Source organism: Salvelinus namaycush, chromosome 3 (assembly GCF_016432855.1).
Source record: "Salvelinus namaycush isolate Seneca chromosome 3, SaNama_1.0, whole genome shotgun sequence".
Taxonomy (NCBI): domain Eukaryota; kingdom Metazoa; phylum Chordata; class Actinopteri; order Salmoniformes; family Salmonidae; genus Salvelinus; species Salvelinus namaycush.
This window is the reverse complement of record NC_052309.1, coordinates 56,391,244-56,416,789: the sequence shown is the minus strand read 5'-3', so window position 1 is coordinate 56,416,789 and position 25,546 is coordinate 56,391,244. Positions and strand designations below refer to the sequence as shown.

At 43.9% G+C, this 25,546-nt stretch overlaps 1 protein-coding gene across 1 annotated transcript; it reads left to right on the top strand.

The window, feature by feature from the left end:
• The first annotated feature begins 2,193 nt into the window (after nt 1–2,193).
• doc2a (double C2-like domains, alpha) lies at nt 2,194–23,015 on the top strand. Its single transcript, XM_038988528.1, has 10 exons — nt 2,194–2,521; nt 3,224–3,303; nt 4,086–4,160; nt 4,427–4,536; nt 9,955–10,081; nt 10,371–10,430; nt 17,999–18,192; nt 20,375–20,456; nt 22,609–22,705; nt 22,879–23,015. Exons 1-10 carry the CDS (start codon nt 2,194–2,196, stop codon nt 23,013–23,015), a joined length of 1,290 nt encoding a protein of 429 aa, XP_038844456.1.
• Nucleotides 23,016–25,546: the final 2,531 nt, after the last annotated feature.

The window sequence follows — 25,546 nt, the reverse complement described above, 5'->3', positions numbered from 1 at the left end:
GATGTTTTTGACAACAGGGGTAATATTCTTACATATGGACAATTTATAACATTGAAAGAGTTTCCAATACCTTTCAGAGAGTTTATTTCTGTGATCAAAGCCGTTCCCAGTGGTCTAACTACACTAATGAAAACTCATCTTAGCTTTGGTAATGATCACAAAGCTTTTCCAGAACTCAGTTTGGAAGAAGTGGGCTTACCTGAGAAATCTTGTTGTAAGAAATTAATTCTACATTCACAGAACCAACTTACGCCTAGAGGAAACATGGAACATGCTTATTCCTGACATTGTCTGGAAAAAAGCTTGGTTAAGGCCTTACAAATATTGTATACCAAACAAATTTAAGGAAGTGCACTTTAAAATTCTACATAAGATATATCCATGTAATTCTATGTTGTCCAAATTTGTGGCTATTGATAATATCTGCGTTTTCTGTGAAAAAGAAGGAGAGAATCTGACTCACTTGTTCTTTGAATGTAAATTTGTGTCAGAATTTTGGGAAAACCTTGCAGAATACTTATTTACCATTATGAACACTACCCATGTTTTTGACATGAAGGATATAACATGTTACTATTGCAATGATAACAAGACCATTGAAATGATTGTGATTTTTTAAATTCTTGTTGCCAAATACTTTATACACAAACTAAAATTCCAGAATTATACCAAAATTACACGTTTTTTATATAATGTAATTATCTTGTTAAGATATTATCCCGAGTGAATAACAAGAATAACATCTTCCTGAATCCTTATAATGAGATTTTTTCAGAGTGAAAACAATTGCAATATAATTTTTTTCTTTTTTCTTTTTTCTTATTTTTAGATATGTTTTGTATGTTTTAGTATTTTCTTGTTAATACCTGTGTTTTGTTTTGTTAGACATGTTTGATGTAGCAATGTAAGTTGTTGATTTTTGTATTATGAATAAAAATGTAAAAAAAGTAAAAAATAAATAAATAAAATTAGTGAAGGGTTGTCATTATTAGTGTGGTGATGTTATAATTAATGGATGCGGTGTGGTGAGGATAGCATTCGTGTGGTGATGTCATTCTTACATTAGTGTGATAATGACATCATTAGTGTGGTAATGTCAAATCAAAATCAAATAAAATTTTATTTGTCACATAAACATGGTTAGCAGATGTTAATGCGAGTGTAGCGAAATGCTTGTGCTTCTAGTTCCGACAGTGCAGTAATATCTAACAAGTAATCTAACAATTTCCCAACAACTACCTAATACACACAAATCTAAAGGGGTGAATGAGAATATGTACATGTAAGTATATGGATGAGTGATGGCCGAGCGGCATAGGCAAGGTGCAATAGATGGTATAAAATACAGTATATACATGTGATATGAGTAATGTAAGATATGTAAACATTATTAAAGTGGAATTATTAAAGTGGCATTATGTCCTCGTTAGTGTGGTGATGTCATCATTAGTGGTTGTAGTGTAGAAATGTCTTCATTTGCAGTGCTCCCCTGTCTCTGTCTCTCTACTAGTCACTATGACACGTCTCCTGTCTTCTGTCACTCTCCTGCCATGCCGATGGCTCTGATACTTGACAGACTGATGCTGGACGACCTGATGTGTGTTGACAACCATGTGGGTTTGTGTCTGTGCCTGTCTCTCTGTGTGAGTGTGTGTGTGTGTGTGTGTGTGTGTGTGTGTGTGTGTGTGTGTGTGTGTGTGTGTGTGTGTGTGTGTGTGTGTGCTAGTTAAAATGTGTCAGTCTCTAGCCCATCACAGCAAAGGCCAATTATTTACATGAATTGTGTTGCTTGAAACACCAGTTTGGACCTTGAAACCATGTTAAGCATATTTAACACACACAGTCTAATTGTCTTTAATGAAATACACTCTTCTCTCTCCCCCCCTCTGATCCACCCCCTCTCTCCACACACTCCGCTCTCTCACCTCCTTCTCTCCAACTCTTCTCACTGCCATCCCCTTTCTCTCTTCCCACACTCCTCTCTTGTTTCCTCTCTCTCTTCCCACTTCTCTCTCTCATTCTCCCTCTCTCCTCCTGTACTTTGCTCTTCCTCACCCTCTGTCACTCCCTTCCCATTCTCCCCACTCTTCTCTCTTTCATCCCCTATCTCTCTCCCTACATTCCTCTCTCACCCCCTCCCTCCCTCCCTCCCCCACCACCCCCCTCTCCCCCCTCCCTCTCCATTTCAGCTCTATGACGTTGCGTAAAGGAAAGAAACTCAGCATCACCATCCAGGAACACATGGCCATTGACGTCTGCCCCGGCCCCATCCGACCTATCAGAACAATCTCCGCCTACTTCCCCCGCCTGTCCCCCACCTCTGAGCCCCTCTCCCCCAAACCCACTGGCTCCCCATTGGTCCTCAGTCCTGGCGGCGCGGCCAGCGGGATGGGGGGTGTCGGTAGGGGAGGACTCTTGACGCCATTGCTGCCGGGGGCGATGGGAGGGGGCGGGTCTTTGTCGTTACAGAGCAGCATGGACACGTCTGTGGAGATCAACAGTTCTGATAGTGACGACTGCAGTGAGTTCAGGGTTTGGCGTGTTGTTGAGTGTGTTTGTGTGTGTGGGGGTGGGGGTGGGTGTGGAGTGTGTGTGTGTGCCCATAAGTGTGTGTGTGTGTGTGTGTGTGTGTGTGTGTGTGTGTGTGTGTGTGTGTGTGTGTGTGTGTGTGTGTGTGTGTGTGTGTGTGTGTGTGTGTGTGTGTGTGTGTGTGTGTGTGTGTGTGCACACATAAACGTGATTTACATCCCATATAAATGCATAGTGTTTCATTGATGTATTCTGTTGTGACATCTATATGTAATGGCTTTAGCATGTGTGTACTTTCAGATTGTGGAAGTCAGTGTGCTGTCCTTTTCATACAGTCATTGGTTGGTTTCAAAGCCTTCTGTGAGTCCATTCTGTGGCTTCCAATGTGACAGGTATGTTGCAATAGCCTGGTCCAAGATCGGCGTGTACTGTCTTGCCAACTCCTATGGTCATTGTCACATCAAACATGGCTGGACACTATTGATTGACTGACGGATTGATTGGTTGATTGATTGGTTCATTGATAAAGGTACCTTGCCTACTTTTGCTGCCGAGTGGCATTATTTATGTGACTCACCCACCCTAGGTCATTGATATGGGGGTTTTCCCAAGTGCAGTAACGTAGGAGTGATGGTGCTTGTTTCTGACACATGCTACTGGTTTTTAACCATTCCACTGGTTGTCTCCTATACAGCTGCTTTGGGAACACTGGAGTTTGATTTGCGGTACGAGCGAGCCTCCAGTCAGCTACACTGCACTATCCTCAGGGCCAAGGTGACCTCACAGATACCGTTCACTCACTTCCTATCTGCCCTTCAGCCCAATCCCAAATCGAGTCCTAGACCCTGCGTCCTATGCACTTTTGGAGATCTGAGAGAATGTGACAGATGCAAGATATATGTTAATAGCTCCATCGTGCCCTCTGATACCAATCAAATCCTCTCAGATCTCCAGAAGTGCATAGGGCGCAGAGTCTAGGGGTCGATTTGGGATTGGGCAGCTCCGGCATCCATGGATGTCACTTACCCTGCCATTACACATTTGTAGAATTTTTGCATTCCATCCCAGAAAAAGAGGGTCTAGTACAGTAAACGAATGAAGGCAGTCATAAGGGAGCATTAAAGGGATAGTTCACCCTAAAATATGCAGGCCTCAATCATCCCAAATGAAAGGGAACTAATTAGACTCAGCTTGACTTCTGATTAACTTTAATGTGGAGTTGAATGGTCCCATTTACATGAATGCGTTTCTGTTTTCAGTGAAGAACTTAATGCAGGAGGGTTCCTACTCTTAGAACAGAACATAAATCATATCAAATAGAATGTTGAAAACAAAGACAAGGGCACTGCTAGGGTGAAACTATATAGTGCACTACTTTTGACCAGGGCCCAGTGGGCTCTGGTCAGAAGTAGTGCACCAAATAGGGAATAGGGTGCCATTTCAGAAGCAGCCTTCATGTTTGCCTGCCTCTTGGCCCTCTTTCTTTGTTAAGCCTCTCTTTTTCTTTCTTTCTTTCTTTCTTGCTCTGTTTTCTTGTCTGCCTTTCCTCTTTCCAGGGTCTGAAGCCTATGGATTTTAACGGCCTAGCAGACCCCTATGTCAAACTGCACCTTCTTCCCGGGGCCTGCAAGGTGAGTCATGTAATTATGGGATCTGATACTGATGCAGGTTCAGGTATGTTGTCTTCACCTCTAATGTGTTAGAATGGAATCAATGTCTCTGAACTCTATTGATACATTTTGTCGACACTACTGAATACTGTTTCCCTTCCTCTCTTTCTTTTGTTGTCTTTCCTTCATTCCTTTATTTCTCCCTCCCTCCCTCCCTCCCTCCCTCCCTCCCTCCCTCCCTCCCTCCCTCCCTCCCTCCCTCTCTATTCACTGTCTCTCTCTTTCAGGCTAACAAGCTGAAGACAAAGATAGTGCGGAATACTCTGAATCCGGTGTGGAATGAAATGCTCACCTATGTTGGGATCACAGAGGAGGACATGCATAGAAAGACACTCAGGTGTGTGTGCGTGTGCGTGCGTGCGTGCGTGCGTGCGTGCATACATACATTTCAGTTGTATGTACAGACTGGGATGTTCTAGGATTCATTTGACAGCATTAAGGAGTTTACCACAACAGTCAAGGGTTTCATCAATAAGTGCATAGACAATGTCTAGTTACCACTTACAAGGAATGGGATACGGACATTGACGCATACAAGAAAGCCCGCTACGACCTCTGACGAGACATCAAAGATGCAAAAGGACAATATAGGAGGAAGGTGGAATCCTATTTCACCGGCGCCAACGCTCGTCGTATGTGGCAGGGCTTGCAGACGATAACTGATTACAAAAGGAAACACAGCCATGAGAACTCCCAAACGAGCTAAATGCCTTTTATGCTCGCTTCGAGGAATATAACACTGTGCCTTGCGTGAAAGTCCCTGTTTTTCCAGATGTCTGTGTGATCTCGCTCTCGGTGGCCGATGTGAGCAAAACGTTTAAACAAGTTAACAATCACAGGCCGTGATTGGAAATGCAAAAAGTATCCCACTTTTTCAGAATTCACCCAAATAACAGTACTACAATAAAAAAAATTACAGGATATAGCAGAGATACTTTTGAGGCGATGGGACACTCCATTGGAATCGTGTTAACGCTCACTGTGTACGTTGCCCATGCGTTGTCAATGGGTCAATGTGCTGTGCAGTGCATTCTGGGCTATTCTGAGACAAGGACGGCTCTCCTTCAAGGAGTGAATGGGAGTCAATGGGCCGCAAGCTCAAAAACCCAACGTTAGCATGAATTTCGTGAACAAAAAGTACAACATGACAAATCTTTTCCGAGATGTGAGATAATTACCTTGATCTCTGTAATATCGTATAGCTTTGGAATTGTGGCATTGCGTATTTTTTTTTTTAAATTTTTTTTTTTTTTAATTTTATCCCATTTTCTCCCCAATTTTCGTGGTATCCAATCGCTAGTAATTACTATCTTGTCTCATCGCTACAACTCCCGTACGGGCTCGGGAGAGACGAAGGTCGAAAGCCATGCGTCCTCCGAAGCACAACCCAACCAAGCCGCACTGCTTCTTAACACAGCGCGCCTCCAACCCGGAAGCCAGCCGCACCAATGTGTCGGAGGAAACACCGTGTACCTGGCCCCCTTGGTTAGCGCGCACTGCGCCCGGCCCGCCACAGGAGTCGCTGGAGCGCGATGAGACAAGGATATCCCTACCGGCCAAACCCTCCCTAACCCGGACGACGCTATGCCAATTGTGCGTCGCCCCACGGACCTCCCGGTCGCGGCCGGCTGCGACAGAGCCTGGGCGCGGTATTGCGTACTTTTGAGGAAAATAGGCGGGTTTCTCGACTCATACTCTGACTTTGAGAAGAGATTGCATGACGATTAGCTTAGCAACCGCGGGACACAGCATGTCAACATGAACGCGATTGGTTGATAGACTGCTGGGTGGGATGTTATACAATCTTCCATTCACTGCCCACTGGGATTCCTATCTTCTCCTTTCTCTAATATCTCTGGATATAGTACTACAAGAACCAGTCCTGCCCAACCTAAGTACAGGGGGTCCCTAAACTGGATCTCTTTCCTCCATTGGAAAAGCCTATAAGACTGTCCCACTTTAGCTACTCTATGCTGTCCTACTTTAGCTCTGTAGTTGGTAAAGGGGACAACTAAATAAATTCATGAATTACTAAATTGAAACATAATATTGGCAACTTCTTTTTTATATATTTTGATGCACTAGTACCTAGTACGCACGTTTACTTCACAGTTTGGCACTGTGCATTATTTATGACATCTTTATAACCTTAAAACAGAAAAAAAGTGATGTCACTGATCTTACTGTGTGCTTCGCAGGGTGAGTTTCCTGTGTGAAGCTTGCTGTGCCCCTGTCTGTGACGTCACAGTGATGTGATTTTGATTATGTGGTTTCTCTGCAAGGGCTTAGTAACAATAATTGAGATTTTCTCTTGTCAGACCAAGAAATAAATACGTCAGGATAAAGCTGTCCCAGTTTATATGACGTCCCACTCTTTCCGAATTCACCCTACATAATATATAGGCTAGCTCAATTACATAAGGACAAGAGGAACAAACTGACATTTACCTTTGGCAATGATAGGAAAGTGTTGGTGGTTAAAACACAAATATATAAACAAAGAAACATAACGTAAACACATTAACATTAAGCTCTGTGACCACACATATTTCAATTTTAAATTATCAAAATTCAGGTAGTGAAGGCAGTGTGTGTGTGTGTGTGTGTGTGTGTGTGTGTGTGTGTGTGTGTGTGTGTGTGTGTGTGTGTGTGTGTGTGTGTGTGTGTGTGTGTGTGTGTGTGTGTGTGCGCGCCTTATCTAGCAAGCAAGTGTTGTTTCTCTGAAAATACGTCTCTTCCTGTCAACGGCTTTGACAGTGGCTGCATCGCAAATGGCACCCTATTCTCTATATAGTACACTACCTTTGGCCAGCGCCCTTAGGGCTCTGGTCAAAGGTAGTGCACTGAAGGAAGTAGGGCGCCGTTTGGGATGCAAGACAGTGTGTCGTATATTTATCCAGAATAATTCCGCCTGTCGCCCGTGGTAATATCCTCTTGAATTACGTTATGGCACTCTCAGAGCCACTCGGAGGCTTCTCCTGAGGAGAAGAGCGGAACACTGCTGCACTCCGGTTCATCCTGTGATTATCCACGGTAAATTACCTGTGTGTGCCCACAACACACTGCAAATTAGCCGTATCCCCAGGCAACACCTGATTCCCGGCCGACCTTTAAAACTTTGCTGGGGTTGGGCCATTTTTTTTGTCATGAAAGCGAGAGTGAGAAAGTAATTTAGTGGTTTATCTCTCGAGCTCTGTGTGTGTGTATGTATGTGTGTGTGTTCGCATGCTTGTGTGTACGTGCACATGTATGTGTGTGTGTGTATATGTGCAGGTATCGTTCTGGGAGAGTGAGCGCTGGTTTGAACCTGAGCAACACATTGCCATTTGAACAGGCTCACCTCAAAGAGTTGCCAATTCCATTCTCATCCCATTAATAAATAACACATTTGCATTTCACTCTGGGCTGATTCCTCTTCTGCATCAAACTGTCACACAGAGGTCCATCCCAGTCTGAACATTATTCCCCCCCCCCCCCCCGCCCCCCCCCCCCTCTCTCTCTCTCTCTCTCTCTCTCTCTCTCTCTCTCTCTCTCTCTCTCTCGCTCTCTCTCTCTCTCTCTCTTTCTCTCTCCCTCACTCCTTCCCTCCTTCTTCTGTCTGTTTCTGTCTTCCATCCCTCCACCTGTATCCATCCATCACTTCTGTGTCTTACTTCATCTTTCCCTATTCTCACTCACTCCATCTCTCTCTCTCTCTCTCTCTCTTTCTTCTCTCTCTCTCTCTCTTTCTTCTCTCTCTCTCTCTCTCTCTCTCTCTCTCTCTCTCTCTCTCTCTCTCTCTCTCTCTCTCTCTCTCTTTCTTCTCTCTCTCTCTCTCTCTCTCTCTCTCTCTCTCTCTCTCTCTCTCTCTCTCTCTCTCTCTCTCTCTCTCCATCTACAAACAGATAGGTGTCGCACCTTGATCCATCAGTGGGGAGGGGGTATCTGTTCTGTGGGGAGGATACAGTGCAGCATCAGTTTTTTTCTTGTTCCAGGCTGGTAGGGTTGTTTTCTCTCCTGGGTGGGCGGTGTATAGGCCTAGGGTTGGGGCTGACTCTGGACCTATACGTTGGAGGGCCTAGGTGTAGTGTAGCCAACAAGCGAAGGGACTGCCTAGTAAACTACCTGTTGGGGCAGGCAGAAATGGCAGTGTGGAAGACCAGGACACATAAGAACCAGGGGGTTGGGGTGTGCATGATTCAAGAATTTTTTCCAACAATTGTTTACAGACAGATTATTTCACATATAATTAATTGTATCACAATTCCAGTGGGTCAGAAGTTTACATACACTAAGTTGACTGTGCCTTTAAACAGCTTAGAAATTCCCGAAAATTATGTCATGGCTTTAGAAGCTTCTGATAGGCTAATTGACATCATTTGAGTCAATTGGAAGTGTACCTGTGGATGTATTTCAAGGCCTATCTTCAAATTCAGTGCCTCTTTGCTTGACATCATGGGAAAATCAAAAGAAATCAGCCACTAGTCTGGTTCATCCTTGTGAGCAATATCCAAACGCCTGAAGGTACCACGTTCATCTGTACAAACAATAGTACGCAAGTATAAACACCATGGGACCATGCAGCCGTCATACCGCTCAGGAAGGAGATGTGTTCTGTCTCCTAGAGATGAATGTACTTTGGTGCAAATCAATCCCAGAACAACAGCAAAGGACCTTGTGAAGATGCTGGAGGAAATAGGTACAAAAGTATCTATATCCACAGTAAAACGAGTCCTATATCGACATAACCTGAAAGGCCGCTCAGCAAGGAAGAAGCCACTGTTCCAAAACCGCCATAAAAAAGCCAGACTACGGTTTGCAACTGCACATGGGGACAAAGATCGTACTTTTTGGAGAAATGTCCTCTGGTCTGATGAAACAAAAATAGAACTGTTTGGCCATAATGACCATCGTTATGTTTTGAGGAAAAAGGGAGAGGCTTGCAAGCCAAAGAACACTATCTCAACTGTGAAGCACGGGGGTGGCAGCATCATGTTGTGGGGGTGCTTTGCTGCAGGAGGGACTGGTGCACTTCACAGAATAGATGGCATCATGAGGGAGGAAAATGATGTGGATATATTGATGCAACATCTCAAGACATCAGTCAGGAAGTTAAAGCGTGGTCGCAAATGGGTCTTCCAAATGGACAAGCATACTTCCAAAGTTGTGGCAAAATGGCTTAAGGATAACAAAGTCAAGGTATTGGATTGGCCATCACAAAGCCCTGACCTCAATCCTATAGAACATTTGTGGGCAGAATTGAAAAAGCATGTGTGAGCAAGGAGGCCTACAAATCTGACTCAGTTACACCAGCTCTGTCAGGAGGAATGGGCCAAGATTCACCCAACTTATTGTGGGAAGCTTGTGGAAGGCTACCCGAAACGTTTGAATCAAGTTAAACAATTTAAAGGCAGTGCTACCAAATAATAATTGAGTGTATGTTCACTTCCGACCCACTGGGAATGTGATGAAAGAAATAAAAGCTGAAATAAATCATTCTCTCTGTTATTATTCTGACATTTCACATTCTTAAAATAAAGTGGTAACCCTAACTGAAATAAGACAGGGAATTTTTACTAGGATTAAATGTCAGGAATTGTGAAAAACTGAGTTTAAATGTATTTGGCTATGGTGTATGTACATTTCCGACTTCAACTCTATCTAGGTCCATTAAAATTAAGTACATTTTGTGCTCTTAATTATGTAAATATTGGGCTAGTAAAGGTGTTGATGAAATAAAAACCTCTCTCTCTCACTCTCTTTCTCCCTGTCGCAGGTTGTCAGTGTGTGATGAGGATAAGTTGACTCATAATGAGTTCATCGGGGAGTCTCGGGTTCCCCTGAAGCGCGTCAAGCCAGACCAGACCAAACACTTCCACACCTGTCTGGAACACCCACCCCCAGTACGAGACCCGACACACACATGCACGCACACACGTACCCACACACCAACACACACACACACACACACACACACGCACGCACGCACGCACGCACGCACGCACGCACGCACGCACGCACGCACGCGCACGCACGCACACACACACACACACACACACACACACACACACACACACACACACACACACACACTTCTCTCAACTGCAATCCCTTGATTGCAATCCCTCTGTCTCTTTGGACAGAGATGCACAAAGAAGAAATAAGCTCAATTTCTTCCTCTTCTTTCCCCAGCTCCCCTCTCCAACCACCATGGGGACAACCCTCCGAGGAATCTCCTGCTACTTAAGAGAGGTGCTTTCCCCTTTCCTTCCTCCCTCCTTCTCGCTCCCTCCTTCTCTATCTCTCCTTGTCGCTCCCTCTCGCTTTCTCTTTCTCTCTCTCCCGCACTCTCTCTCTCTCCATTTCTCTCCCTCCTTCTCACCTCTAACCAGGGCCAATTAGCAAAGCTTTAACATTCTAAATTAAAGAGCAAATGTGAGGGTTTGAGCACCTCACTAAACCAACTGGCTTTTGTTTATCACATTTTCTTTCTCTCTCTAATGATCTAAATTAGAATTTCAATAGGAGCCACTTTGTGCAGATTGATTATAAGTCATTATCAACCTTATTTTCTTCCTTAGTTACCTAGATACTTCAATGAGATGTGGGGAATATGAGAGGGGGAAAATAAATCAGCTTTTAAAGATTCGGGGAGAGATAATGGAGAACAGAACAGAGTATGAATATGATCAATTCCGGTAGTTTAAAAAAAATGCTAAATGTATCCAGAACACAAGGCAGTGATACATAGGAAAGGGCCAACAACCCAGGTTGGTATCAGTTTATAAGCATCACATTTTGAAGCTTCGGCAAAAAGATATGCCCCAGCTAGCACCTAACGTTCTGAGAACCATATGTTTTTTAGAGGTTGGTGAAACCATGGTTATTATTGTTCTATGGTTATTTTGCATACAACTTTCCCACAACTTTCTGGGAATGGTGCAGGATAGTTGTTTGGCTTTGGAACATTCTCAGCACATTTAAGGTACTTGACAACATTTTTTTTTTCTTGGTATTTCATTACTTCAGCAGAACGTTTCCTAAAAGTTCAAGCGTGGTTACATTTAATGTCAATTTTGGTAATGTTCTAGGAATGTTCTCCAACTGGTTTGACATTGGGAATGTTCTCAAATAGTTCAGAGAACATTAAAAAAACTAAGTTCTGTAGGAATTTCAGTGCTTCAGCATAACGTTTCCTACATGTTTCCTCGTGGTTCTATTTAAAGTCATGTTCTCAAATTGTTCCGAGAACGTTAAGAAAACATTCCAAAAATACCACAACAAAACTGTAGTAATGTTTAGAGAACGTTCTAAGACTGTTATTTAAAAAACATATACATTCCATTCTCAGCATCAACAAAACTCTTTCTATCCCCTATCTTGTTAAGTGTGTTGGCTGTGCACACTATTTGGCCACACCTGATCTTAATGAGTGCTTGTTTCCTTTGAAATAGGGTCTGTTTGAATAGACTAAAATGAACAGCTTTGTATGTGTAAAAATACATGGTTTGCTAACTCCATCCTGGTGGCGCAGTGGACTAATTTTATGGACAGAAAACATAAAATGATATGTTTGAATCTCACTGATGCCATGTCACAATAAAAATGTGTTTGCATGCTTAAGGAAATTAATTTCCTCATGTGTACTTGGAGTAAAACAAAAATGAACCCAAAATAAGCTAGCAGTGTTAGTGAAAGTTTTAAGGAAGTTATTCAAAAACCTCCAAATAGCAAGTAATTTCCATTCTTAGAGCATTAATAAAACCTCCCAGGAAAACTTTCAAGGAATCAGAGTAAAACGTTCTCAGAACTTCCCTGCAACCTAAAAATAAACATTCCCAGAACAGGCAAAATGTTCAGTTCTGTTCTCAGAACGCTAAAAAAACATTGTCTTACCAGTCAGGAAATGTGTGGTTTCGTTCACACAACTAATGTGAAACCAAAAAAATACGTTCCCACAACTGTCAAGGAACCGAATGTGCTAGCTAGGGCATCACAGTTATTAACGCCTAAATCAATACATTGCATCAGCGGTACACCTGCAGCACATAGTCCGCAATAGAATAAATAGCTGTCCAAATGCATGTGAATGAAGTAGGTAAATAAGAGATGGTGTCAGACAGACAACTCTCTGAGGGGAGTTAAGACTAGAGACTGAATCCAATGGTTTTTGGAAGGAGGGATCAAAGCAAGAGAGAGAGAAAGAAAGGAAAAGGAGAGAGGCTGAAAAGAAATTGGGAGTTTTGTGTCTCGATTGTCTTGGACAGCTTGATTGTCTTGGACAGCTCTTAATTCACATAGATTGGATGGAGGCCAGTCGTGTGTGTGTGTGTGTGTGTGTGTTCTTGCGTGCGTTATTGCGTGCGTGCACTAACGCATGTGTGTATATCTGTGTGTGCGCACTTGTGTATGTGTGTGTGGCCATGATGGTCGTGATGGATGGCCATCTGTGGTTTAATCAGCTACATCTGAATATGCAAGCTAGCTAGCCCAGTGCCTCAGACAGACAGCCATTTGCATTCCTGTCCAGCCCACCTGACCTGCATGACTCTATATGTTTACCTGCTCATTAGTGGAGGAGGGTGTGTGTGTGTGTGTGTGTGTGTGTGTGTGTGTGTGTGTGTGTGTGTGCGTGTGTGTGTGTGTGTGTGTGTGTGTGTGTGTGTGTGTGTGTGTGTGTGTGTGTGTGTGTGTGTGTGTGTGTGTGTGTGTGTGTGTGTGTGTCCTCCCATTTGAAAGGTTTTAGTCAAGCACAATGCCAGACACCGGGCGACGTTTTGAGTGTTGTTGCTGAGACCTCTCCTCCCAAACTAGCTGTCAGCAAACGCCAAGGTACGTACAGTGCCTTCAGAAAGTATTCATACCCCTTGACTTATTCCACATTTTGTTGTGTCACAGCCTAAATTCAGAATGGATGAAATATATATTTTCTCTCTCCCATCTACACACAGTACCCCATAATGACAACTGAAAACATGTTTTTAGAGACAGACTGCCTAGAGCTGGCCGTCCGACCAAACTGAGCAACCGGGCAAGAAGGACTACTCTGACAGAGCTACAGAGTTCCTTGGCTGAGATGGGAGAACCTGCCAGAAGGACAACAGACTCTACAGCACTTCGCCAATCTGGGCTTTATGGGAGAGTGGCCAGACGGAAGCCACTCCTGAGACAAAGGCACACGACAGCACGCCTGGAGTTTGCAAAAAGGCACATGAAAGCATTAGGAAAAATATTCTGTAGATTGATGAGCCAAAAATGTAACTATTTGGCCTGAATGCAAAGCGCTGTCTGGAGACAACCAGGCACAGCTCTTCATCCGTGTAACACCACCCCTACCGTGAAGCGTGGTGGTGGCAGCATCATGCTATGAGGATGCTTTTCAGCGGCAGGGACTGGGTGACTGGTGAGGATAGAGGGAACAATGAATGGAGCAAAATACAGGCAAAACCTTGTTGAGAACTTGCTTCAGAGTGCAAACTACCTTAAGACTGGGACAAAGATTTATGTTCCAACAGGACAATGACCCCAAGCATACAGTTAAAACAATGCTGGAATGGCTTCAGAACAAGAATGGGAAAGTCCTTGAGTGGCCCAGCCAAAGCCCAGACTTGAATCCCATTGAAAATCGGTGGAAAGATTTGAAGATTTCTGTTCACCGCTACTCCCCATCCAACTTAACAGAGCTTGAGAAAACCTGCAAGGAAGAATGGGAGAAAATCCCCAAATCCAGATGTGCAAAGCTGATACAGACATACCCAAAACGATTCGAAGCTGTAATCGCCGTCAAACGTGCTTCTACAAAAGTATTGACTCAGGGGTGTGAATACTTATGTAAATTATAGAGATATTTCTGTATTTAATTTTCAATAAATTTGCTACAATTTCGAAAAATGTGTTTTCACTTTGTCATTATGGGTATTGTGTGTACATGGGTGTGAAATAAAATATATGTAATCCATGTTGAATTCAGGCTGTAACACAAACAAATGTGGAATAAGTCAAGAGGTATGAATACTTTCTGAAGGCATTGTATGTCGCATGTGAACCTTCGTTCGAATCGTTATACTGTGGCTGAACAATGTCAAACTAATCAGGTAGCATTGAATAGAGTTCTATGCTGTCTACACACTAATTGCGCGCAGTCCTCCTGACAAAGACAGAAATGATGAAGAAACGGAATTGCAATAGAAAAACAAAATTGTAGTACCTTGCTTACGTTTCGTTTACTGTCCATGTTAAGCCTTCATGGTCAGTGTTGAGTCATGGTGACCTTGTGTCTCTCTGTCTCTGTCTCGCTCTCGGTCTTGTCTCAGGTCGATCTGGCATTTTGTTATTGTTGTTTTTGACTCAGCGTGTGCTCATTACCTGGCTGGCTCGCTCTGTTACAATACAATTACTGTAATGGAGCTTCAAACAACCAGGAGAAACACCAGAGGCACTGCCTGGAGGGATGGAAGGAGAGAGAGAGAGACAGAGGGAGGGAGCGAAAGGGAGGAAGTGAGAGGGCGAGAGGGGGGTGGAAAGGGTGGATGGAGAGAGGGAGAGAAGGAGGGAGATGAAGGGAGAAGAGCAGCATGTAGAGGGCTGGAGGATTGGAGAGATATACTGAATTTTCCACCAGTAAATTCGATTTTTTTTATGTGGAGTTTCATCTACTATTTCTTTCAAAAGTCCGCCCACCATCTACTGAAATACACAACCTTCTTGGCCCGAAGCACCACCAACTAGATCCCGTGACAAATATTTCAAATGTCGGCCACCACTATCTCCAGCTCCCACATTTGCAAAATCAATCTCTTGGTTGAAATTAAATAGTCTGCGCCCGTCTGGCTAACACCTTGTATCCTAAACCACTTTCAAAGAGTCCTCTCCCATCCTGACAAGCAAATGTTCGCAAGCAGCTGATCTATTCCAGGTGAGCGGTCTCAAGACAGCTTGCACAGCAGCAAAGACCGAAACATCCCGGTCAGAAATCTTGTTGTTCTCAGAACTTCAGAAGTAAGCAGGTGACAGTGAAGGGAGGGAGGGAAGTCCTGTTGTTTTCTATAATGGCTGAGGCCTTTCAACTAACTAGAGATCTCTGGTTAAACTGACAGCTAGCCTCCGCATCCTGCCTGGGTTAGATTGATATTTTCTTAACGTCACAGGGGCCGAGTGCCCTGAATCTATTTGCAGAGGAGAGCGTAGGGCCCGGCTCGACCCTTAGGGAAAACCCACAATTTCACATGTAGAAAATCACATGATTTCACATGTAGAAAATCACATGATTTCACATGTCATTATGACACACACACACACACACAGTGCTTTTAACTTACATACTTTGACTACGTTGTGTATGATTATTGATACAGTAATTGTTATTCAGCATGTTCTTGCCTGGGATTTGAACTCACAACCTCTTGGTTCACGACCTCTTGGTTCACGGCATTCCCATCTTTCTGCTACGACACTACTGTCAATAACTGCTTTCACCTGGACACCTACACTTTGGACGTCAAAGTAAATCTCAGCTTTGTTAAAAATACATTTAAGAAAAACAATTATATTTATCCTAGTTATTCAGGAGTAACATTTAAACAGAATAATATGCCCCGCTAACATTAGACAACTATATAGAAAACCCTCAAATTACTGAAATAAGTCAATGGAATCAATGAAGAGAGAATAGTCAGATTAAATGATGACTAAACTGAACAAAAATATAAACGGACATGGGACAATTTCAACGATTTTACTGAGTTACAGTTCATATAAGGAAATCAGTCAATTGAAATAAATGAATTAGGCCCTAATCTATGGATTTCTCATGACTGGGCTGGGGTGCAGCCATTGGTGGGCCTGTGAAGGCATAGGCACTTGGGTGCCAGGCCCACTCAATGAGGAGCCAGGCCCAGCCAATCAGAATTTGTTTTTCACCACTAAAGGGCTTTATTACAGACATAAATACTACTCAGTTTCATCAGCTGTCCTGGTGGCTGGTCTCAGACGATCCCACAGGTGAAGAAGCTGGATGTGGAGGTCCTGGGCTGGCGTGGTTACACGTGGTCTGTGGTTGTGAGGCCGGTTGGACGTACTGCTAAATTCTCTAAAATGACGTTGGAGTTGGCTTATGGTAGGGAAATGAACATTAAATTCTCTGGCAACAGCTCTGGCGGACATTCCTGCAGTGAGCATGCCAATTGCACGCTCCCTCAAAACTTGTTGTGTGACAAACTTTGTTGTGTGATGAAACTGAGTAGTATTTATGTCTGTAATAAAGCCCTTTAGTGGTGAAAAACAAATTCTGATTGGCTGCACATTTTAGAGTGGCCTTTTATTGTCCCCAGCACAAGGTGACCTGTATAATGCTCATGCTGAGAAATGCTCACTAACAGGGATGTGTATATTTCTGTGTTTATGTAAGAATGGTCTACCACCCAAAGGACATTCAGCCAACTTGACACAACTGTGGGAAGCATTGGAGTCAACATGGGCCAGCATCGCTGTGGAACGCTTTCGACACCTTGTATAATCCATGCCCGACAAATGTAGGTTTTTCTGAGGGCAAAAGGGGCGTGCAACTCAATATTAGGAAGCTGTTCCTAATGTTTGGTATACTCAGTGTATATGCCACTTAGCAGCAGACACTTTTATACAATGCAACTGACAGTAGTGAGTCCATACAGTTTTTGTATGTGATCACTGCAGGATTTGGTCCCATAACCTTAATGCTAGTGCCACGCTTTCAGCAACTGAGCCACAAAGGACCATCAACACACGAGCCTTGCTGGCTTAGTCAGAAGGTAAGGTCCTTGGTTTTCACAGCAACCAACGTGGATGAATGTGCACTCGCTCTGTCCCTGACTCCCTGTCAACTCATTACCATTGGAATAGAACTTCGGCTACCTCGGAAATGTCTAAACATTGCTCTAGCTAGCTTCAAGGATTTTTGAAAATGGAATGGGGTTTTACTTTAGAAACACGACATGCAAAGGCATTGATTTTAACATTTTATTAGGATGGAACAAGCCGAGAGAGAGAGAGAGAGAGAGAGAGAGAGAGAGAGAGAGAGAGAGAGAGAGAGAGAGAGAGAGAGATCCATCATAATGAGGACTTGTGTGTGTGAGACAGAATGATGGTGAGGAACATAAAGACAGTGGTGTGAGCCAAACAGTGGGTGGGTGAGAGTGGGCGAGCATTCGTTCAGAGGACAGAGAGAGAGAGAGAGAGAGAGAGACGAAGGGAAGGGAGCCAGGCTTATACTATCGATCTACTCCTCTCCTCTCTCTGTCTGTCTGGGAGGGGGGGGGGGGGGGGGATCTTTCTATCTACATTCATGATGCGTCAGATGTATCTAGTAATTGACCTTTCATAGTGATGAGGGTTAATTCATTAACACTGTGTGTGGGGTAACTGTGGGTCTGGTGCTCGTCCACTGGTTGAGTTGTGCTATGCTGCTGCTATGCAGCTCATTACTGTAGAGTGGAGACTGGAGAGTCTTTACCGTCCTCCTTCATACAAGTCCTGTACTCACTACTCATAACAAGCAGCCTACTGTGCTCATATAGGCTATTACCAGGTCATTAGTCTTGCGTTGCAATACCTCTAAAATCACGTCGTTGTCACGCCTCCTAAAGCCTGGTTCGCGACGAGGCTACCAGGACTAGCTCTCATATCAAACTGTGTCCCTTCATCCTCCTCCTACCCACCTTCTAACCTTGTCTGACGAATCCTTTACTCAGAGAAGAAGAGAGGAGGCGAAGGAAAGAGTCAAACCTTCTGCCCTTTTCCTCTTTCAACCTTTACCTCCCCTTCTTTTTTCTTCCCTCTTCAAGCAGTGGGAGAACGAGCAGCTCCACAGTCTGGAGGAGAGGGGCCGGGTGCTCCTCTCCCTGCAGTTCCTTCCCCCGCTAGACGAGGGCGATGGAGGAGGAGGGGGGCGGAGAGGAGAGGGGTTGTGTGTCGGGGTGCAGCGCTGCGCTCACCTGGCCGCCATGGACGTCAACGGCTTCTCAGACCCCTACGTCAAAACGTAAGCGCGTGTGTGTGTGTGTGTGTGTGTGTGTGTGTGTGTGTGTGTGTGTGTGTGTGTGTGTGTGTGTGTGTGTGTGTGTGTGTGTGTGTGTGTCCATGTCAAAAACTATACAAATCAGACATGAGTTGTTACATCTAATCGTTACAGGCATTAAAGGCATTACAGCTATATCTGTACGACTTAACCTCTGGATCGTTTAGGTATTTGATTTGGAATTTTAGGACCCCTTCAGGTATCCCCCAAAAATCAACAAAGAAATGTATATAAAATATTGAATTTGGCCTTTACTATAACCCATAGAAATGGATTGAATAACACATTCATAAATGGCAAAAAGATACAGTCAAAAAATTCATCATAAGGAATAAGGTTTTGGAGTGTCTGTCCTATATCTAGGAGATATAAGAATACTCAGGAAATTAGTTTTTTTGGGGCACATTTAACCCCCTTATCTCTCTGCTTCCATTCATTTGTATGGGTTACCTTCAGACGAGTCCTGTGACAGAGATCACAATCGGGTTCATCACAAAATTTTACAGCCCCCGCCCCCCGGGGCATTTACTGTGAATGCAGTCTCTGCAAATCCGGGAACATAGCCTTTAATTGTCAATCACGCTATGAAGTGAGTCTTCAGCACTACGGCTTGATTATTGCCCTATAGTCTTGAAAAAGGCCTCGCTGACAAAACGTTACCACTAAACAATGATTAACAAGTGTAAACACCGCACACTAGAGATGACTGACGACCGACATTGACTTTTTTTCATTGTTTTATTCTTAAACATCCGTTCTCCTTTCCATCCTAATATCTTCATAAAGCACTCAACGATGTCTGACTAGAAGGATAGTTATACTTAAGCTTTAGGCCTTCCTATTCAAGCCAAGCAGGAATTAAGGAAGCTGGAGATTGAGAGGAGGGCCTAAATGACAAGTTAACAGTATAATATATCAAACGCAGCAAAGTCTTAGTGTCAAGAAAATTGGATAAGATGGGTGGTGAACCAGTCGTAATTGAGCCCAAATGCAGACAGAAGTAAAGTGTTTAAACCATTTGGCTGGCAGCATTGAAAATCAAAAAGAGAGAGAAAGAGCGACAGAGAGGAGGGGGGGGGGATACTGGGTTTTCAAATGAAAGGAAAGTTGGAATAGGTTAAAGAGTGAAGAGAGGAGTGAATATGGTTAGGAGAGACGACCTGGGCCTAGTTCCATTAGGATTCCTTTCACCTTCTCCTAACTCCTTCCTTTTTGGCATTGGTTGGTCGGGAAATCAATACAGTGTCCTGATGGAAGGCGAGCTGGAGCATCACCGTGTTACTTGAATCTTGACCAATCCACTATCCAGTTCTATCACATTTTGGAAGCACCAGGGGAGCCAGGAGACTGAAATTGAATGGGGCCCATGAAGACCGTCATTCACTTCAATTGGTCTGGGTGGCAAGAGGGCCTCAGTGTGATAAAGAGAAAGGAATAGAGCATGTCTGTTTCTTCCATCCTCCATGTTCCTCTTAATTGTATTCCATGTGTCATCTGTTTAAGTCAAATGTTCCAAAGCATTTAATTCCTCCCTAGGCAAAATGGCACAGGAACAGACGAGAGCTCAGTTCACTATCGCCCGCCCCCGCACACACACTCTGTCAAACACACATGCATAGACTCTGTCACACACACACACACACACATACACATACACACATTGTCACCCACACTCTCTGTCTCTCACACAGATCAAAGCTAAGTATCTCACTGTGCATGTGACAGTGTGTGTGTACAGGTACATGTGTGTGTGTGTGTGCGTGTGTGTGTGTGTGTGTGTGTGTGTGTGTGTGTGTGTGTGTGTGTGTGTGTGTGTGTGTGTGTGTGTGTGTGTGTGTGTGTGTGTGTGTGTGTGTGTGTGTGTGTGTGTGTGTGTGTGTGTGTGTGTGTGTGTGTGTGTGTGTGTGTGCTACCCACTGTTTAGGAAGCATATCAAAATTTTATCAGCAGTCAGTGGGATGTCACCACAAAAGGCCTGAGAGACATACCTGTGTGCATGCATTTGAGGGATTGATTGTTTGTGCGTCAATCTATGACACCCCTATGACACCCTCTTTTTCCCCTTTCTCACTCCCCTAACCCTCTGTCTCTCCCATCTCCCACTCCCCCCCTCTCTCTCCTCCCCCTCTATCTCTCACCCTTTCAGATATCTGAAGCCCGACACACAGAAGAAATCCAAACACAAAACGGCTGTGATTAAAAAGACCCTTAACCCTGAATTCAATGAGGTATATCCCTGCTGGGTCTCCAGGCGAGACTGGCACCTCATGTGCTAGGCATGTAGTGTGTTGTAGCGTATGCTCTACCAATCCTCTCTCTGGAGGGGGTCAATGTTAATGTCAATGCTAATGAGATGTCCAGTCCAATATCCCACACTCTCCTCATCTGTCATCCTCTCTCTCTGTCTCGCTCTCTCTTCTAGTATTCAGTATTCATCACCTCTTCTACCCTCTCCCTTTTCATAGGAAAATATCTCCTTCCCCCTCATTCTCTCTCTATCAGTACTACATCCCATTGCCTCTGAATTTAATTATAACTAGGGATGCACGATATATAGGTAAGCATATCGGAATCGGACGATATTAGCTAAAAATGCCAACATCGGCATCGGCCCGATGTCTAGTTTAACACTGATGTGCAAAACCGATGTCAAAGCTGACGTGCATACCTATATAACGTAGGTAGATGACGTAATGACGCCACGAAAAATATAGCGCTACACGTGCAACACAGCATTCCTAACCTAGCCCACAATGTCTGCTGTGTGGACCGAGCAGTCAACAAGTCCAGCAGTCATTTGAAAGAGTAAGAACATTTCAGCGAGACAACTCAAAGGCGAAATCCATTAACGCCAAGATAATGGAATTCATTGCCCTTGACAGTCAACCATTCTCTGTCGTGAATGATGTTGGCTTTTGCCGACTGGTCGAGCACCTCGAGCCCCGGTACACACTAACAAGTAGGTGCTATTTTTCAGATGTTGCCCTACCGGAGTTACACAGTATTGTTGAAACGCACATCCATGAGCTACTTGCTATGGGCGTCACAGCTATTAGCTTCACGACTGACATTTGGACCAGCGATGTCAGCCCCATCAGCATGCTGAGTCTGACAGCACAGTCGGTCGACGAGGATTTCGTACTGATGAAAGCCGTATTGCATGCTCAAGAATGTGCTGGTTCTCATACCGCTGCTGCCACTTCAATGGGATTTGAGAACATGTTTGAAACTTGGAAACATGAACACACTCCTAGCTCCATTCCAACAACTGACTCAAGAAATAAGCTCATCAACTGCTTCTGCAGCAGACGTGATACCCTCTGTCATGGCACTGAAACGCCTGCTCAACAAAACTGCCGACACAGACCGTGTGGTTAACTTGGAAAAGTACTCTACTAGAGGCTGTGAACAAGAGATTCGGTGGCATTCTCTCTAAGACTCTTTACTGAGTTGCCACCATGCTCGATGCTAGGTACAAGGACCGCTACTTCGATGCAGACAAGAAACAGGGTTTACGTGAAATGTTACAGACACAGCTGGACAAGACGGAAATGGACACAGTAACAGTGCACACCGAGGAAGAGAGGCCACGGACAGACAGAGCTGAAACTTCACTGCTTGACATGTATGATGAAATCCTGGTTGAGAATGAAACAAATGAACAACGAAACAGCACAGCAAGTAAGTGAAAGAAATCGGTTTTGATAATGTTTTACTGGTAATGGGGACATACGTAAATGTCAACAAAATAACTTTTTGGTCAGTGTGTGTTTCAACTGTTTAACTGTTCTAGAATGCTTTAAAAGGCCACAAAAAAAATCAATATCGGTTATCGGTATCTGAGTTTTTTTTGTCAAGGAAAATAGTGGATGTCATGTCGGTGCATCCCTAATTATAACAATGGATAATCATTTGCAATCGTCTGAACACTTTTACCACTGACACATCAATGTGTTGACAGAGACTTCCATTAAGCATATCAGTAAGGTCCTTTGGTTGGCTCTCTCATCTCTATAATTCTTTCCCCTCCCCCATTCCTCTCTCCTCCCTCTCTCCCCCGCTCATTCTACAGCGTGGGCATTGTGAAGTAATACCGTAATAATGATCTAGGATCAGATTCCGTCTAATCATAGCTTTAGCACTGCTTTCTGAATACTGTTTTCTGTGTGTGTGTGGTTTCGTTTTTTGCCATTTTGATTTACAGTACTTCTGTAAGTAATGTCACAGCTACGAGTAGAAGTTGCTCTTAGGCACCGATCTGGGATCAAATCCTAACTTTAGTAATTAAAGTGGAAACACTAAAGCTGACCATAGAGCAGTGTCCAGTAGCAACCTCCTCCTACTGAATGGGCTCTCCTGTCGTTCCCTTGCACCCTACAGGAGTTCTTTTATGAGATCTCCATGTCAGAGCTGTCCAATAAGACTCTGGAGGTCACTGTCTGGGACTACGACTTGGGACGCTCCAATGACTTCATAGGTGAGACTCTTCATTTTGCACACACACACGCACGCACACACACAGAGCGAGAGAGATGGCGAGAGAGGCAAAACCCGACTTGCCCAGAGAAGCCAAACTTTTGTGCAGATATTCCATTGGGACATTAAAGTCCTGAAAGGTTCCCATGGTGACACTGTTTATCATGTTTACAGGTGGAGTGTGCCTGAGCTGTCACTCACAGGGAGACCCCCTCCGCCATTGGATGGACTGCCTTAAGAACAAGGGTCAGAGGGTGGAGCGCTGGCACATACTGACCAATGAGCTCCCAAGATCCGTGAGTCATGAGTAAGGCCACACATCTACTAAGACACAAGGCTCAGTCCCAATTCTTCACCCTTCTCCCTATGTTGCACACTTCCAGTCTTAAAATATGTCAACGGTGGATACTCCCTCAAGGCAGGTGTGGAGAATCGGGATACAGATCAAATCATCCCTCTAGCCCCCTACCACCTAGGAATTCCTAGAGATCTGAGAGGATTGGATAGATCAAAAATATTGAGGAAATTCCACCTAGCTTATCAGAACGCAAGGGGGAAGCCATGACCATATTGATCTGGATCCGATTTAAACCTTTCAGATCTACTGTAGTGCCTAGGTGGTAGGGGGTATGGGTCGATTTGGAACTCAGCGAACATGAAGCATATCTAGGCTCTCTCTAGAGCCCTGTTTATACCTGGTTTTAACATGCCTCCCTCTTCCTGATATTTTCCTGATCTTGTCTGTTTACACTTAGAAGATCTGATCACAATCAGATAGCAATGCGTCTTTTAAATCGTCTACACCTGTCTAAAAATGTGGGCACAATCCAAATGTGGACACATGTTAGCACCAGGTATAAATGGGGATGACTTGCCACAGGATGGGATGCACTAGCGGTTTGTTCCTATGTCTATAAGGGTGATTCAAACCAACACACCATAACACACCATGGAGAAAATGCATGCTGACTATAAGTCATTTACACTACAAGGCCTGGATGTTATGAAGCACAACTCCTTTATGCTCTGGAATAGACTAGTGGTGGTGTAGTTGATCCCTTCAAGTGAGATTAGAGTTTCTTTGAGTGTTTGAATCAGCTGAGTAGCGCTCGGGCAAATACCAAAATGGGCACCCCTTGGGGTCCCGGGGACCGAGTTTGGGAAACGCTGAGTTAGATGGAGATGTTTGTCAGTGGGATGGGGAATGTGGTTCTGGTTGCCTTATGGCCTCTTGTCACTAATGTTGACATACACAACTCAACATCGTACCTCCAATTTTATCTGATTTCATCTGCACGTTTTAGTCTACGGGCTCTTTGACTTCTCTTGTTCAGCTGATTTGATTGGTTTCCATATCTTTCATGGTTATTTTAATAACAAATTGATGTCTACGTTGGTAATAATATGCCTATGATACACAAATACCGGCACACAAATATCTAACATCAGATATCCTGTTTGTATTGTTGACATTTTAACCCAAATGGAACCCTATTCCCTACATAACCCTATGGGCCTTGGTCAAAAGAAGTCCACTACATAGGGAATAGGGGGCCATTTGGGACGAACACATTCACTGCATCCAAAACATGACATACACTGATAATATTATGAATACAGAAGTTCTTCCATGTTGTTGCATGATGCAATACAGTATTGACAAAAAAAAGTTGTCCCCTCTCTAATGTAACTTTCCCCAGTCCCCCAAAAAGTATTTGATCAAAAAAGTATTATTATTACTTGATTTATTATTGAGGTGATTTCCCTGTATTGTTATTTTTGTTTTCTGTCATGTTTCTTATACTTGTCTCTTAATGCACGACTGAATGTGTGAATGTGGGTTTTTACTGACGTTTCAATGGCTGTATACGATTATCTTGTTGTGCTTTTAACAATTGTTGTTCTTACATTTATATCAGGTGTTTTGTGTACAATATGAAAATACATTTGGAATGCACTACCGTATAAGTCTGACTTGGTTTCTATTTTGTGAGATGGCTTGCCTGAGGGAAATGCAGTAGTCACTCAGTGCTACTGAACAGTAAAATAGCTCACGTTTACCCTCTGGTGGTTCAATGAATACATTACACATTTTCAAGTGTTAGTAATTTAGCTGACGCTCTGACCATGTTAAACGGTCCTTGTTATCTGGCGTTCTTGGGACGTCCCAACTCTGACATTACCTCATTGAAGTTGAAATTTACACTGCTCAAAAAAATAAAGGGAACACTTAAACAACACAATGTAACTCCAAGTCAATCACACTTCTGTGAAATCAAACTGTCCACTTAGGAAGCAACACTGATTGACAATAAATTTCACATGCTGTTGTGCAAATGGAATAGACAAAAGGTGGAAATTATAGGCAATTAGTAAGACACCCCCAAAAAAGGAATGGTTCTGCAGGTGGTGACCACACACCACTTCTCAGTTCCTATGCTTCCTGGCTGATGTTTTGGTCACTTTTGAATGCTGGCGGTGCTTTCACTCTAGTGGTAGCATGAGACGGAGTCTACAACCCACACAAGTGGCTCAGGTAGTGCAGTTCATCCAGGATGGCACATCAATGCGAGCTGTGGCAAGAAGGTTTGCTGTGTCTGTCAGCGTAGTGTCCAGAGCATGGAGGTGCTACCAGGAGACAGGCCAGTACATCAGGAGATGTGGAGGAGGCCGTAGGAGGGCAACAACCCAGCAGCAGGACCGCTACCTCCGCCTTTGTGCAAGGAGGTGCACTGCCAGAACCCTGCAAAATGACCTCCAGCAGGCCACAAATGTGCATGTGTCAGCATATGGTCTCACAAGGGGTCTGAGGATCTCATCCCGGTACCTAATGGCAGTCAGG

Bases quoted from the DNA above. Each gene is read 5' to 3' on its own strand.
- doc2a (XM_038988528.1), top strand. From the start codon at position 2,194: ATGACGTTGCGTAAAGGAAAGAAACTCAGCATCACCATCCAGGAACAC. The intron at 2,522-3,223 runs GTGAGTTCAGGG...TCTCCTATACAG, and splicing joins TTCTGATAGTGACGACTGCA to CTGCTTTGGGAACACTGGAG. The intron at 4,537-9,954 runs GTGTGTGTGCGT...TCCCTGTCGCAG, and splicing joins ATGCATAGAAAGACACTCAG to GTTGTCAGTGTGTGATGAGG.